Source organism: Paralichthys olivaceus, chromosome 16 (assembly GCF_024713975.1).
Source record: "Paralichthys olivaceus isolate ysfri-2021 chromosome 16, ASM2471397v2, whole genome shotgun sequence".
Classification (NCBI taxonomy): Eukaryota; Metazoa; Chordata; class Actinopteri; order Pleuronectiformes; family Paralichthyidae; genus Paralichthys; species Paralichthys olivaceus.
Window position 1 is genome coordinate 17,323,971 of NC_091108.1, and position 16,917 is coordinate 17,340,887.

General features: G+C 42.8%; 2 protein-coding genes and 1 long non-coding RNA gene across 3 annotated transcripts; all 3 read right to left on the reverse strand.

Annotated features, from left to right (window-relative positions):
- Window positions 1–174: 174 nt before the first annotated feature.
- On the reverse strand, window positions 175–6,653 carry mcm6 (minichromosome maintenance complex component 6). The gene is made up of 18 exons (XM_020112335.2): window positions 6,434–6,653; window positions 6,134–6,280; window positions 5,694–5,804; window positions 5,445–5,532; window positions 4,926–5,087; window positions 4,669–4,834; window positions 4,420–4,568; window positions 4,098–4,248; window positions 3,851–3,992; window positions 3,299–3,440; window positions 3,108–3,215; window positions 2,679–2,834; window positions 2,412–2,540; window positions 2,161–2,325; window positions 1,414–1,537; window positions 1,027–1,224; window positions 797–936; window positions 175–684 (listed from the first exon to the last, which is right to left on the reverse strand). The coding sequence occupies exons 1-18, from the start codon at window positions 6,529–6,531 to the stop codon at window positions 574–576; spliced, it is 2,487 nt and encodes an 828-aa protein (XP_019967894.1). The 5' UTR covers window positions 6,532–6,653; the 3' UTR covers window positions 175–573.
- Window positions 6,654–8,240: 1,587 nt separating this feature from the next.
- Window positions 8,241–9,172, reverse strand: LOC138405039 (uncharacterized). The gene is made up of 3 exons (XR_011238695.1): window positions 8,995–9,172; window positions 8,743–8,872; window positions 8,241–8,574 (listed from the first exon to the last, which is right to left on the reverse strand). It is a non-coding gene; the product is annotated as an uncharacterized lncRNA (long non-coding RNA).
- Window positions 9,173–12,837: 3,665 nt separating this feature from the next.
- On the reverse strand, window positions 12,838–14,670 carry LOC109647982 (C-X-C chemokine receptor type 4-like). Its single transcript, XM_020113785.2, has 4 exons — window positions 14,519–14,670; window positions 14,185–14,399; window positions 13,775–14,058; window positions 12,838–13,665 (listed from the first exon to the last, which is right to left on the reverse strand). Exons 1-4 carry the CDS (start codon window positions 14,531–14,533, stop codon window positions 13,070–13,072), a joined length of 1,110 nt encoding a protein of 369 aa, XP_019969344.2. The 5' UTR covers window positions 14,534–14,670; the 3' UTR covers window positions 12,838–13,069.
- Window positions 14,671–16,917: the final 2,247 nt, after the last annotated feature.

Consider the following 16,917-nt stretch of genomic DNA (forward strand, 5'->3'; position numbering starts at 1 on the left):
TTCTGTATATCTACATAAGTTTGAGAGAATAACTGCTGGTATATGTAATTCTTTAGTATAACTACTATTATTACAATAGCACATAGTGTTCATTATTGTGAATTCTACCTGTTAACCTATATGAGCCCTCCTATTCTGTTATAAAATTTTTCAAAAACAAATGGAAAAAACTTGTTTAAGTCAACTTTTTTTTTTTATTTAACCAACATTTCAATCCACATCATAATTTTACAAAAAGACAGAACATGAAACCACAGAAGTGAGCTGCAGCGCACACCCTTAATATACAGTTACAATAACAAACAGCAATTACACAATTCAGGGCAGGTCCCTAAACTCAAACAGGAGCCAGAGAACGACTGGCGGAACGAGCAGCATATTTACATAAGTCCCTCTGACAAAGACAAAGCTTTTTTTTTTTTCTTTAAGAGCCCTAGAAACAAATCTTTTTACATTAGAGATATTAACTCAAAAAACAAGTCTAATAGCATCTCCAGTGCTACTATTATGTACGTGTTACATATGAGCGTTCATATTCAACACCTTGAACTGAAGTTGTGGAAGCAAAACAGTTTAATCCTCCAGGTTGTAGTTGGGGTTGACGACCAGAACACTTTCTTCCTCTGAGCTCTCAGACTCTGAGCCCTTCAGCCCGGTCTGAGACAGCTCGATCAGGATGTGATCCTGGGGAGACACATGCACATTGTCAGTTATGTCCACACACACGCTAAAAAGATCCCAGTTTGTGTGCTGGTTTAGAAAGTGATTGTGTTGTTGAACTGACGCTTGAACTCACATAGTGCACCAGTCTGTGAATGACTTTCTCGATCAAGCCCTTCCTATTGACCAGCTCCTCCTCAGAGTCGATCTCTGACTCGATCTCCTTCAGATACCAGTTCACCACTGTACTCTTCTTCAGCTCCTCCTCTTCCTCAGCTATAGATAACAGGGAAAATGTGAGATTTTAAAATACTATTCATGAAGCAGATGAAGAAGGAGACAGTAAGGAAAGGGAACAGTCCTTACCCTCCTCTGCTCTGCGCAAATGCAGGACGAGCAGGTTGGAGATGCGTCTGTACTCGGGGAAGGACAGGCGGAGAGACGGTTTGGCCTGGCTGCCCGTCTCAGCGTGGCCGTTCACACCATTGGTTTGGCCATTGACACCATTAACATGGCCGTTAACACCATCCACATGACCATTCACTCCATTGGGGATGTTGTTTCCTGAAGAAACAAATTTGCATTAGATGATTTGTTTTCTTTAGATACAAAACCTAAAGCTGTATTCAGACATACACTGAACTCTAGTTAATCTCCTGAAGTTATCCAGAGAGGCCACATTGCAGACATTTTCCAGGGTTGATGCACCTGTGTGCTGGTCTCCAGGAGAGAGTGTTTACTGTGTGACTGTACCTTCCTCCTGCTGCTCCTCTTCCTCCAGCTCTTCGTCCTGCTCCAGGTTGATGTCGGGCGTCTCCACTCGGATGATGGATTTGTTCAGGAGACGGAACGCTTCCTTCACATGTTTGGGCTGCACCTGGAGAAATAAGGATAAAGGACAATGGTATGACTTAGAGTAGTTACATGAGTCAATATTCAAACAATAAAGGGCCACGTTCCTGACTTCATCAAGGACTAAACCCCTTATGTGACTGGCCCTTCACTTAGATGAATGGTGATGTGCTGGTTATTCCCAGAATCCTGTTCGGTGATTAACAGTGACTAGGCCTTTGCAGTTAGAGCCTGAAACTGTGGATCAGTTTGAAATCAGGACGGGCATCATCCTTAATTCCTTTTAAATCTATTCTTTAAGCCTTTTTTTTTTTTTTTTTATCGCAAAGCTATTATGAATGTTATTTTCTGTGTAACTTAACTTTATTGTCGTCTTGTTTTCTTTCTGTTAAGCACTTTGTAAGGAAAGTGCTATAATAATTCATTAGTACACACACAATATATATATATATATATCTTTTGATTTTCTAACTAAAGCAGCTGACTTTCAGATTACCGTCACTGCAGCAGTTTCATAGCTGCTTTATGAAGTATTGTGTTACTTTGTGTGCTTCATTTTGACCTGTACCCAGTGTGTGAAACTTTTACTGTCAAACAAACTGTGCCCAAGTCCCTGCTGGCTGAGCAGGAGAGATTACTTGTACGCACCTCATCACAGCAGTGCATACGCGCCATGGACTCCGACAGGCGGATCATGCTCTCCAGCTGTCGCACCGTGATCCTCCAGGCAGACTTGGACACGCCGCCTGAGCCGTCGCGCTGACGGAGACGCTTGTACTGCTCGACGATGAACTCTTCTGATTCGCTTGAGATCTGCGGACGAACAGAAAAAGATGTAATAATAAGAACCAATAATAAAACCTGTGAGAGCAGGTAGAAACTCAAGAACACACACTCACCTTAGGTTTGAACTGCCTGGCAAAGAGAAGATATCTGCGGATCTCGTCCAGAGAGTAGAGTCTGTCCACTGATTCCTCCACACGGGAGTGCAGGTCCACGATGCGGCGGGCGATGGCGTAGTCTGTCACCTAGGATACAGTATTGAACAAGGTCAGCATTACAAACAGGACGGAAGAAATAAAAGACAGATATGGAATAAACATAATGACCAAACAGCTGAACAAATGAAGGAATCAGAGTGTATAAACAAACACAAACTCTCGTACCTCGTTGCAGTCGTCCACCAGGATGAAGAAGAGGTCAAAGCGGCTCATGATGGGGGCAGACAGGTTGACGTTCTGTTTCAGACTCTTGCTGCGTTCATAGCGGCCACCGACGGGGTTAGCAGCAGCCAGGATGGATGTACGAGCATTGAGCGTGGCCTGGAGGAGACAGAGACGAGGTCGGGTTAGTGCACTTTGGAGATGGTTGAAAGGCCTAATGGGTAAAAGAAACATCTGGTTCACAATGGTGCAACTTGAAGAAAAAAATGTAATTAATTAATTTGTGTATTTTACAAATGCCACCTAGATGAGGTGAGGCAACATTTGCTAGAACAGAGAAAAGCCTTTCATTTCTAACTGTGTTATTTCTTTATACTATAACTGAGCTGTGTGGTGACTAGATTAAGTGGCATGTTGATTTCACTCTGTTACCTTGACTCCAGCCTTTGTGATGCTGATGGTCTGCTGCTCCATGGCTTCATGAATGGCCACCTGGTCCTTCAAGTCCATCTTGTCAAACTCATCAATGCAGCACACACCCTGACAACAAGTAAAGCCATTAACACCAATAAACAGACACGTAATAAAGTCCTTCCCCACCCTCTATAACTCCCATCACTCACGTTGTCGGCCAGCATCAGTGCTCCGGCCTCGATGACAAACTCATTGGACTCTTCGTCTCGGACCACGGCGGCTGTCAGACCCGCGGCACTGCTGGCTTTGCCACTGGTGTACACTGCTCGGGGACTGAACTCCTCCACGTGCCTGTACACACACACACAGTTTGATATCACTATTACAACAAACAGCTCTCCAAACAAGACTAAATACACAACACACACTCAGGCGTGCATGTGAATGCATCTGCACACTTATTGATGTTATTGCTTTTGTCTTTATTTGGTGACACATGCTAATGTTGATTTGTGAGTTTTCTGCCCCCCCGGACTGTATATTATTATTGTACATGTATTTTCTATTTATATTAATTCAGTTTTATATTTTCTAGTTGCTAGTGCAAATTGTGACAGGAGACGGGATATTACCTACATGTGACCCACCATCAAACCAATCAAACACTACACATTCATTTGTATTTATCAGAGTGGATATACTTTTTCACATAATGGTTGCCCTGGAAACTTGTGTGTAACCTGTGCGCTTGTGCTACATACTTGAGGAACTGGCTCTTGGCTGTACTCGGGTCTCCGACGATGCAGACATTGATGTCTCCCCTCAGCGAGGTTCCCTCCATGGTCTTCTTAGGAACGCCTCCGAACAGCATCAGCAGGATGCCGCGCTTCACCTCGTCATTGCCTGTCAATCACAATTATTGTCAGTATTTAGAGGATAATTCACCGTTTTTTTAAACACCCTGAGCTGAAGTATCTCTGACGGTTCACGGCAGCTTCGAGCACTGACCGTGGATGGTGGGGAAGAGGCTGGTGCACAGGTTGTGATACAGGTTTTTGTCCTGGCTCATCTCAAACACTTTCTCCCACTCCCTCTCCGTCATCTGGCTCTTGATGCTCTCTGCAGTCTGCTCCTCCTCCCGCAGCTCCTTTCCACCAAACTACAACAAAGACAACACATTTCTAATTAAACCACTGGCATGTTTAGGGATCATTCATCTCTTTATTATCCTGAAAGGTGGAACAATGACGTACGACTCACTCCTGTCAAAGGGTTTGCGTTCTTTTATGGAAATACAGGCAAGTAATCTGTCTGTGTGTGCGTCTCTTACCCGTGGGTTAGTTGGAGCCACGTTGCAAGCCAGGAAGGCCAGTCTGTATGACAGCTCTCTGACTCCCAGAGCTTTCAGCCCCCTCAGACCCTCAGACTCTGAGCCCTGGGGTCCTCCAGCTACACGGGTGCTGGTCTCTGATCGCACACCTGAAGAGGAAAATCACAAGGTGTTAAAAAACCAATTAACACAATTCTTCTAAGTGCTTTTGTCATCATTTGTAGACTCAAAGAGTGCGGTCATAATTACCAGGAGTGCTGAGCTGAGACACGTCCGGCACCACGATGAGGGTCCCTGTTAAATCACAGCGGTCTCCGGCCTGCGCGGTCTCCACAGCCTCGGCCCTCAGCACGATCTCAAGGGAGCGTGGGATGGAACCACGTGGCAGCTCCGCCTGCGTCTCCTGGATACGCACCTGAACACACAGTTCAACTCAGTCACCAACATCTAGGCCTATGCTGTCGTCTCTACACGTTCTTCTTATACACACACGTCCTGATAGATACCTTCTGGAAGTCGATGAACTTGGATTTGTGTGTGTCCAGGTGGAAGCGGGCGCGGTTGTTGCAGACGGGGTTTCTGCAGATGGTTGGCGGAGAGTATTTGAACTGCTGAGGGACGTCTTTGATCACCGCCTGGCAGTCCATGCACAGGAAGGTGCCGCTCACCTGAAACCACAGACGCAACACAAGCTCATCAGTGTATTTATTCATTACATTGATTCTAATTACCTCCTCCAGGGAATATATGTTTCCACCCCATTTGTTTGTTGGGTGTTTTGTCTATATTTGATTTTTAAACAAGATTACACAAAAAACTACTTGACAAATTATTACAAAACTTAGTGCAGATCAGGAGGGAGAGCCAGGACTTTTTTTCCCCAGGGAATCATTCACTGATGTTGTTGGGAAAAAAGTCTAAATATGTAGGCAACTTGTTTCAATGAGTGTGTGAAATTTGGTGGAGCTTGATTCAATTTCCAGGGACTGTTGGGACTCTAGTGAGTGTAGTGCCATGTGTCTTACCAGTTCAGGGTGTACCGGGTGTGTCCTCACCACCTGACCACTGATCCTCACCAGGGTGCCAATACGCATGGACGACAGCTCACGGATTCTAGATCACACAGTTAACAGATAACCTTTAGATTAACTAGAATAAGAGTGTGCACATATTTAACATGAGTATATATCACAACTAAGAAAAGGGAGATGAACTGAAAACACTGTGCACTACGATTTAGACCGAACCAAGCAGCAGCTTGTTCGGTGTCTTACTTGTGTCTGGTGGGAAGATCCTCGATGGCAACGTAGAACTCTTTGTTGAGAGGAACATTCCCATGATCCCGAGCAAAGTTGCGCACTGCACGACACAGGAAGGGATAAACTCTGGAGGCGGAGAAAGATCCATATTATTGCACAGGTGTAATCAAAACATTTGTTCAATTGAATTCTAACAATTTCATCAATTTGCAACAACTGGTACAAAAAAACTGATGATACAAAATACAAGGGACCTGGTTTATCCTCAGTTCATATCAAATTTAAGACGGTGTAATAATAGCAGCCAGATATTTGAATGGTGTCCATCGTGCATGATGCTCTTCTTGACTGTAGAACTATAAAATGTATCCCAGCTTCACTACTGGGACTAGATTCCAGTTTGTCACACATCAAGGCTGCAGGGGACACGTTGTGTCCACACTCGGGGGTCTGACCTGTAGTACTCCTCCTGGATGGTGGTGGCCAGCTCCTGGTTGAAACCCTCCAGGTCTGTGAAGCTGACCAGCAGCGTGTTCCTCTCGGGCCTGATCAGCTCCTCGGCCTCACGCACGTACTTCACCTCCCCGTCCCCGCTCTGAAACCTGCACAGGACAAACAATGAAATCTAACACACACACACACAGAGCACCTGGTCCTCACAGCTACTGACACAGGATATAGAACTGATGTGTATCCGTGCGATCAGCTCGCGTGCAGCGTGTTGCGACTGTGCAACAGCACAAAGACGAACTTACTCCTCTAAGAAAGCCTGGAATAACTTCTGACATTTCTCTGCCAACTCGTCTTTCACCATCTCCCCGGCATTCTCCGCGGTTGCTGTGGCAACGTCCATGTTGAAATCCCGTGAAAGTGTGAGAAAAGATTCAGAAACTGCCGATGAGCCTCAGACACGCTCAGCTTCTCTCCGGAAACAGACACGCGATCACCTCCTCACAACAGAGACCTCACTTTCGCGCGAAAAGGAGACCACGTGACGTTTGGCGCGCCGCTGCCGACCAATCGGTGTCGCTCTCCAAATGTCCCGGGGCTCGCAGCCAATCAAAGGATGGAGATGTAGAATGACGTATAGTCTCTCTCCTCTTTTCCCGCGGCACACTTCCTGCTTCAAACTTCAATAAAGTTTAGTGAAAAAAACAGTGACATCATCACATCTGTCTTCACACGGTGAACCTGCTGCTGTCCAAACATTTAGAAACTGAGTGATGTAACTGGTGTTGATATTTATAATATCTGTGATCACCAACAATGAGTTTAAAGTATAAATGTTTAGAAATCACAGGATGTAGTTTATGTAGTTTCTCACTGTGGCCGCTAGAGGGCAGTTAACACCCACGACACAATGCATTAATTTCAACTGCTAAACCCACGTCCAGTGGAGTTACTACTACAACTATAACTAGTACTAGTACTACTACTTCTACTACTAATTATAATAATTATAATAACCAATTTGGAATAACGATGTTACAGATGAGAATAGAGTAAAAATGGAATTAAGTAAAACATTATAAAATGATTGAAACAGTTACAAAGATCAGAGTTAGGTTTAAAGTAAATAAACAAATAAAGATAAAGTTGAAGGTGAACTCAGACCCCAAGTCGTAAAGACAAAGTTCTATAGGTTTTCTTTTCTTAAGAGAGATTTAAAAGAGGATGAGGAGTTCTCAGTGGAATGGTCAGCAGGGCCTTCACAGAGGACCTCAGGTTACCGTCTGCACGTATGGTGGGAAAAGATCGGAAATGTACTTTAGAGAGCGTTTTATGTCCGGGATTCAATCATTGAGAATATGAGCTTGATCAGATTCAGCAAGATAATAACTCAGTTAAGATAATACATATATTTGTGGTCCAGGGACAAATGTTATTCCACAACATTGAGCAGAGTTGGTGAGTTGAGCTGTGAACACAGCCTCCTCCTGTAATACTATCATAGTGGTTGTTAATCTAAACATCCATAGACACATTCTTATATGGCTCCTGCAGCATCATCACCTTCTCAACACACTCAGCAGTGTGTAAAGATGCTGGGGCTTGGAGCTTAAAACCGTGTGTATGTTTTACATGTGTGATCAGAGTGTTTGAAACAAACTGACTGTACAGAAGTGGACTATTCTGCCAGACAGATTTGAGACATGAACACTCACCTATTTACACCAACCTTTTGATATTAAAAATCAATTATTTTAATGCAGTATCGCTTTACGAGATAAGTTCTATAATTTCAGTAGGAGTGTGTCCTGGATCCAAAAAAAAAAAAAACCTGCAATCCCAAATGTTCTTCGATCTTTTGTCAGTCTCGTGTCTCATCACACACTGGGATGTTGTCTGAGACAAAAGCATCCCTTAATATGTGGTGTAGTGACTTTGAATGACCACTAGGGGAGGCTGCAATCAGAGAGGAAAATGAGCACCACGGTTATATACTGATCATACCAGGACCATACGTCACAGTTCAAATAACTTTACCAATATAGAAAAGACACTGGCCAGTTGAGGAAAGTGGCACAATCATTTATACATGATATATAAATACAAACAGATAGAACATTTAGATAGTTTTGTTTGAATCAACGTATTTGTCAACTCCTGTGAAAGAGCCAGATCTGGTGTGTAAAAACAAATAATAATTGTAATTGACAATGTAACATAACAGTTGTCAATATGTTCAGTGATAAAATATTAACAATTAGTTGAATATACATGTGTTACACACTGTATTAAAACATTGACTGCAGAAATATAAAATGTATCTCAGCTTTATTACTGGGCCTAGATTACAATTTGTCACACAACCAGGCTGCAGGGGACAAGTTGTTGCCACACTCGGGGGTCTGACCTGTAGTACTCCGCCTCATGTTTTCTTTCCCTGCAACAACTAAGAAAACAGATAAAAAACAAAACATTACAGCTGAGAGAGAAATCTAGTATGTGGAGCTAAGTAAGTATTTTTTGTGAAAGGGACGTTTTCAAGGTTCAGAAATCTTTAAACTCATTTAATCTGAATGAGCTTTATATTACTAAGTTAGTTGATAGAAGTTCTCACTGTTTAGGAGCAGTAGGCTGTTGGCTCCTCAGCTTCCAAGGCCTTGCTCATGAGCAATGGTGGGAGGACAGGAGACTTCTTCTCCTGAAGGACAGTCATGCAGAACAGTGAATGGGCCTCCCAGGACCATCTGTCAGACCAAACACAGATTCACTGTTATCCCATGCATTTCTATTTCTGTTCCCACATCATTCTCACGTCTCCACCTGCTGAGGTTTGAGACAAACACTCTTGGCAAGCTATTGGTTTCACCTGTCACACTGAATGAATCCACCAGGAACAGAGCAGGAAGTTATCCTGGGCCATTTGGACACAGACCAGTCTTTCTCTCCCTCTTTATTTCTCCTTTTGTCTTGACCTCTGGTTTTCCCACGATTGTTCAGCGGCAGGAAGCTCAGCTCTCCTGAGTGTGAGGAGGGAACCTGACCATCTGTAGGTAAACACACACACACGTGCACACACACACACGCACACGCACAAGCACTATCACTAACACATACACACTCATTTGAGCTTCATTGCCATTAAGGTTAGAGAAGATTCATTATTTTTCTTCACAGTATAAAGAGGTATAAGTGTATCTAAATAATATTCATATATTTACTGTACTATTACTGCTGCTACTACTCATGATACATATCTGCATATACACATACAGCAGGTATAGATCAAACCGAGTCTGTAGTAACACCCTGTAATCGTGCAGCAGGCACCAAAGTGGCTCAGTGCAGAGAGATGAAAAGTTTGAGGGTGTCAGGTTTTTGGTAACAGGTGAAAAACAAGACGATTAGAGCAAACAGTTGTGAGAGCAACAGGACATGAAAGAGAAGAGGGGAGAGATGGTTGAATAGTTTCCTGGATTATTTGTATACAAACCGCGACATGTTTTCATTGTTTTTGTGGTTTGCTCACGCACACACGACCTGAAATGAAGCTGCGGCTGAGGAGTAAGTGACTGACAGAAATCAGCAAGAAGTAAAAACAGGGTAAAACAGACCTGGGAGCATCACCTGCAGGACAAAGTGTTTGCTGATGCCTGTGGGTCATTGATTTTAGACAGTCTTCACTGCAAAGTATTGAATATTGAACATGGAACCTAAGTTTTTCTTCACCACAATTATTTTACCATAAACAAAAGTTTACACATGGTCTAATACAGTTTGTGTAATTTCTCCCAAAATACACCTAAAAGGTAGCGCTTAAACCTCATCAAATTAAGTTTAATTATGGATGACATTTGCTATTTAGCACTTAAAGGTCCAGTGTGTAAGATTTAGGTGAAAGGATCTATTGGCAGAGTTTTAATGTAGAATAATCCTCATGATGTTTTGACTTGTTCGTTACATCTAAATTGTATGAACTGTAGTTTTCTTTACCCCAGAAAAGACCCTTAATATTTAAATACTTTATATTTACATCGAGGGGACCCTCTCTACAGAGGCCGCCATGTTTTTTACATTAGTCCAGACTGGACAAAATAAACACCTTTGGAGTTTTTATGACAACTGAAGACTACCACAGATTCTTTTTCATTTTTGGAAGGAGAGGATGAGGTGAGGGGTGTTCAGCTGCAACATGCAATTTCAACACTAGATATCACAAAATTCTACACACTGCACCTTTAACACAAAGTACAGCTGATGGCAATGTCATTAGTTTTGCATGTTTCAACCATTATTTTATACTAATTGAAAAGTGGATCCAAAGGCACAAAAGGAAAAATGAATTGATCACTGACCTCTAGGGAAAATGTGCCTTTCTGCTTTGCTTGCCAGGTATTTGGTAAAAAATCTTAGAACAGAGGTATTTGTGAACGGTGGGGTCAAGAATTGAAGAAAGGCACTGAGCATGTTTCAGAACCATGAAGCCACCCAGTCACAGAATGACAGCTAGTTTGCTGGAACAGCAACAAAGACAGTCTGTCCCACCACGATGTTGTACAGCAGATAGAGACAGACAGTTCTACTGAGATCAGAGAAGGGAGTACGCACATGTCAACATTCTCAAAGAGGCTGGGCACCTCTAAGTCTGATCCTACAATCGGGAGTCACATATAATTCTGTCAAATAGTTGTGGGCGTATTTCACTCTGGATCAAAGTTGTTCACCGACCTGCCAACAGACAAATAAAGCAGAAAAAGTCATTTGGTCAGGTCTTTTCGAGCCTTTATATATTTTCAGTTCTAGTCTTATGTTCTAGAAAGAACAACACAAAGCCTGTAGGTTTTGCTCAAACATATCTTATTAAGAGTCAGGTAAAAATAATATCTCTTGTGTTTGTATTTTCCATAAAAACGAATGACGTGGAGATTTGAATAATGTACTGATTTACTGTATGTTTACACATCTCCATTGTACCTGGTTACAGATTACACTGGATAAGTGTTGAGTGGCCTTCGATGTCTCCCTTGAGTTGTTGGAGTGATTTACTTTGTCGCAGCTCTCTGTGTGGAGCTGCTCGGCTGTTTGATTGTTTTAGTTGCTTGTTTTTCCTAAAATGAGCTGCAGGAAGTCTTTCCTGTTTTGAATACACTATGAATAGACAAGAAGAATTGTGTGTGTGCATGTGTGTGCCTGTGTGTATGAATGTGTGAAGAAAAGAGAAAGAACAGGTTCCAGGTGTGCTTTTTCTTTTACATTTTCTTTCAATATTCCTACACATGCAGCCACTTGAGTGACCCTGATGATTCAGTTAGTCACAGTGTAACAGTCATACCCTTCATTGTGGTTGTGAGTTACTGTATTCTTCCTTTACGTCTCTCTCACAACTCTCCTCTTCATCCTCCTCCTCTCAGCCACAGGAAAGGGGACACAGTAAACTTCCAGCTTCTGTTTCTCTCACTTCCATGTGGAAGTAGGTATGTGGGAAGCACTTTGTGTGTGTTCATGTGTGTATGTTTGTGTGTGTTTGTGTTTGCGTGCATGTGTGTATCAGTGTGTATGCATAAAAGCACTGGAAAATGGACCTCCTGACCCCCTCATGCTCTCCTCTGTCCCACGTAAGAAAAGCAACTGTTTATATCATTAACGCAAATCTTACCTACAGCCTCAAAACACTTGACACATCGACACACACTCCCTCCCTCCCATACACACACACACACAAACAGTGTGTGCGTGTGTGTGTGTGTGTGTGTACACCTGGTTATTACACATCACATTTTCATTTAGCACAGTTTCATTTCTCAGATTTTACCATGTGCATGCTCTGGATCAGTGGATTCAGGTGGCAGACGGCTGTGATCGTGAATGTGATCTGACGCTGATGTAAAGATGAGAAACAAACTACCAAGTGATTGAAACACTTTTTCCATGAAACCTGCCCCTGTGAGCCGCCACCTCTGCCCCCAGATACGTCAAACACAAAGTAAAACCCTAGTTTTTCCAAAAGCAAAGATTATTTCAGGACTTGGCCGAGGCTAACAGCTGTCGACTGACAATGAAACACTGTGTGAGATCAAACTCACTTAATCTGGGCTTGTTGTTTTTCCAATTACTCCTTTCCTGTCTATGTGCTTCAGTGATAAAGCTACATGCCATTAGCTTGATTAAAGACTGGATTATTTGAGTAATCTACAGTATCTAATAATGTGACTTGACCACATAAAAGTGTGGTTGTGATGGAATGGTTCACGTGCAAGCCAGGTGTTAGATAAGCTAAGATAAAACTATATTGATCCCACGCAGGGGAAATTTAAAGAATAAAGAATAAAAAAGGTAATAGACTAAAAATAAAAAATCTAATATATGGATGTATGGATGTATATTTGTAGAGACATTTACTTGAGTAAAGTAGGTGGTAGGAGGATGTATACTGTATAAGTGAATTTGTAAAAGGTAGGTATGGTGTACGAAATGAGTATAAAATGTTAAATACATATTAAAATGGGTATAAATTCAGTGTAGTATACCAGAATATTATATATATATAGTATATCATTATAAAGATGTTTAAATACACATATATAAATTCACAATGGTATACAATATATGAGTGTAAAATGTTTTTTTCACAATAAGAAGTGTACAAGTTAACTCATTTTCATTTAGGAAGTGAGACATGTAGTTCATAATAAAGGCCACTTTCACAAATATGTCTTGTTTTTCTATTTTATTACAAACATGTATAAAACAGTACAAACTCAGCAGGACAACAACTATTTACAAGAGAAAACACCACGATGAGGAAGAGGACGAGTCATGAGCCAGCAGACTGTTCGCTCCTTACTTTCTCAGATACTTTGTGTAAACTTCCTCATGCACACAAGCACACACACAGTATATACAGTACACACACACACACACACACTCAACAGCACAAGTCAACACTAGCTGGAATGTAAACTGGATGACTCAGATTCAGTGGTCGTAGAGGCCCCAGTTCTTCTTCGTGGTAAAATCTTCAAACTGGATGCGCGGCTCAGTGTGAGGGCTCTGCGGGCTGAACTCTTGAACCCGGCCCCTAGGAAGGCGTAAAGCAGCGGGTTCAGGCAGCAGTGTGCGAACGCCATGGGCTCGGCCACAGCCAGCCACACGCCTAGAACAGCCTCCAGCCTGCAGCTGCGTGGCAGGACCTCCAGACGCAGCAGAGCGTCCACAGAGATTCCCGCTCCGTAGGGCAGCCAGCACACAAAGAAGCAGAGCACCAATGCGATGGTGGTCCTCACCGCTCGTCGCTTTTGCCTCTGGCCCCCCAGCGGGCCCCGGGTCAGCCTGGTGACGATGACGCAGTAACACACCAGCAGGACCAAGCCAGGGATCACCAGGCCCACTAGGACCAGCTGGACGTGGAAGACCGCAACCCAGAGAGGAGCGCTGTCTGCTGGGTAGAAGCGCTGGCACAGAGTGGCCCCCTCTCCTCCCTCCTGAGTCCTGGCAAAAATCAAGTCCGGCACTGCCAGAAGGCCAGCAGGCAACCAGGCACCTGAGGGAGGAAGACATGAAAATACATGAGGGACTGTGGGATGAGAGGACACAAGAAGACACAAGGGGGGGACATGTAAGATACATTGTATAACACCCTGGACACTCACCTACATACACCAGTTTGTGAGCCAGCAGCTGCCTCAGCCCACCAGTGTTGGTGTCTGTGGCGCGGACGACTGCCAGGTAGCGGTCCAGACTGATGAACGCCAAGATGAGGACGCTGCCGTACAGGTTGACGGTGTAAATAACGTGCACGCCGGTGCAGGCGGCCTCCCCGAAGCGCCAGTCAGCCAGGGCTGCTTCCACGGCCCAGAACGGCAGCGCCAGAACAAACAGGAGGTCGGCGGCTGAGAGGTGGAGGCGATACCAGTCTGTGAGGCTGCATTTTGACCTGTGAACAAAACACATGAGCACAAATCCAGTCAGGCCACTTCCGACCTTTCAAGGCCACAAATATACCAAGAAATTCACTGAGGTCAAAAAGTCATCAGCCACCAACCCTCCATCCATCTCTCACCTGCGTTGGCAGCCCAGCACGACGACCACCAGGCCGTTTCCAGTGATGCCCAGGATAAAGATAAGTGCGTAGACCACTGGCAAGAAAACATGCTGAAGCTCGGTGGTCATCAAGTGTTCCACCTCGCAGGGCTCCTCCAGATCCACACCCAGCTCGCCAAAGCCAGAACCAGAACCTGAGCCTGTGTCATTTACGTCGTAGTCCAAGAGGATATGCTGGAGACAGAAAGATGGATGATGATGACTGAAGGAACGACGGGAAGGGAAGGGATGGGTGGACAAATTGCATCCTAAACAGAGATTTGTGTGTTTGGATAAAAGTATGCTTGCCTTACCTCATAGTACGACATGATGGAGACAGTTCCTGTCCTTTCTCAGCTGAGCCAGTGGAGCCAGACTTGTCTCCAGAGGCATTTTATAGCTGTGTTCATGCTCCTCCCCTCAACACTCCAGCACATCTGTGTTGCTGCTGAAATGTTTTTCCTGTTTTCGAGGTGTCAGGTGCTGATAGTGGTTCTATCACAGGATACCCACTGACTGTTGCGTTTGTGTGAGCTCTGCTTGAATTGTTTTGGCCCTGAGACCTTTGCTTTGTGATAATCAGGACCTATTGGCAATAGAAAAGAATGATGATGAGAATCAAACAATGTGTTATGTGTGTGTGTGTGTCTCCAAACTCCATGCTCTGATAAATCAGGACAAGTAGCAGCTCTCAGCAGAGTGAACACACTTGTTGTGTTTGCGTCACTGTCTTCTATGATTCCAGCAGGCGTGTACTGTGGGCATGAACACTGTCTTTCACTGGCAACGGACCATTAGTGTGTGTTTGTGTGTGTTCAGAACTTCACCTCTGTCTCATTTAAACACTGATATCATCAACATCTCTCTGCAGTCTGTGCCACTGTAATAATTAAAGACTTATACATTGTTTAACTAAGAATTAATAAAATAACCATTGAAAAATGTGTTATGAATTAATAATAAAATAATTATTTGTTTAGCACCCTTCTTGAACAACTGCCACAGAGTGCTTCACAAAAAGGACAAATAATAAAAAGAATATTCAAAATAAAACATAATTTCAAGTAATCAAGTGATTCTAACATCTGTGTAGTTTATATATAAGTTACATGTGAACAGTAATAAAACTAATTCAGTTTTATTTCAAAACATTCACTATAAAAACTTCATTGCAGATAAACCAGGCAGATTGAAAACATTTTCTAACTTCACTCTGCACCATAAACTCTGTACACAAACAATAAAGTGACAGTATATTGTAGAACTGTTTGAGGAGGACTCACTGATGACAAGGAATCATTCTGAAGCAGCTCCGGAGCATCAACACAGGACGAGAGAACATTCCCAACAGGCAGGTTCAGAACAGACACTGACCTGGTAATGCAAAATCTAAAATTAAAGACAAGAGATAAAATGATGTAACAGCATAACTTAAAAAGAAAAGGATAAAAGAGGTTCCAATTAAATTAGCAATAGGTTAAAAAAGTTATTACATTTGGCAATGTATTGATTGGTTATAACTCTATTTCCTGATTGTGTATTGAATGAATCAGGATTTGATTTTACAACTTGTTTTTCTGTTATTCCACACACTGTTAGTCCATCAAGTTCCATCTCAAAATTGTTTCCTGCTTCTCACATTTACAGTCAATCAACAAATGCCCCTTTGAGATGGAACATGATGGGCAGACACATCAAAAGATATGACGTTAATTTAAAATACAGTTTTAAAGCTTTTGCTCAGGAGCACACGCCCCTCAGAGTATAAACAGTATAGATAATGGATGGATGCATGGATTATAAATCATGCATTCATTGATTAGAATTCAACTCCATGTGTGTAATGCTAAGTCAGACACGTTTCCTAGTTTGGCAGCTCTGACTGTAAATCCCCATCCATCCTCTCACAAAACACTAATCCCACAAGTAAACAGCCCCTTATCTCTTACCCATTTTCCCCACCCTTCCTCCTCATTCACTGGAATCAGCACCAAGATCTCAGAAATAACATTACTGTGTAAAGCTCCTCAAATCTCCAACACTAACTGGTGTTCTAAAAAAGAGCCATACCTGCTTTATCCTCTGCAAAATCATCCAGATACTGTAACTCTGCAAAGTTCCTGCTCCGAAAGAGAGTTTAGAAGAATATTTTATTTCACTGCAGCATATTTTTTAAGGCAAGGCAGTTTCATTTATAAAGGACCTTTAATTTAGAGGTAGATTTAAGGTGATGAGCAGGGTCATCAAAAACAACACAGAGACAAAAATAAAAGAAAGCTAATTTCAGGCAAAATGAACAAATAAAAATAGCAGAATAAAAGAGGTAAAGAGATTCCAAGTGGTACAGAAATAAAAATAGATTTTGATAAATTTAGATATCTAAAGGAAAATGATACAAGAGTCGAGATGTGTGTTAATGAGGAACAGGTCTGAGTCACTGCACTGCTGACGACTGCACTGACTTAGGAACAGGTCTGAGTCACTGCACTGCTGACGACTGCACTGACTTATAGCAACTCTGTGCGTGTCTGTGCTGTGGAAGTGTCTGTGTATTTGTTCTTGGCATTAAGAGAAAGCACAACAAGCGCTACTGGAAGCCAGAACAATTCTATCTATGTTTGCATACTCTTGGATAAAAAGGTGATTGTGAAGAGAAATAGTGCCACCATGTGGACTTTTAGAGGAGGAGTCTGGTTTCCACAAGTCCAAAACT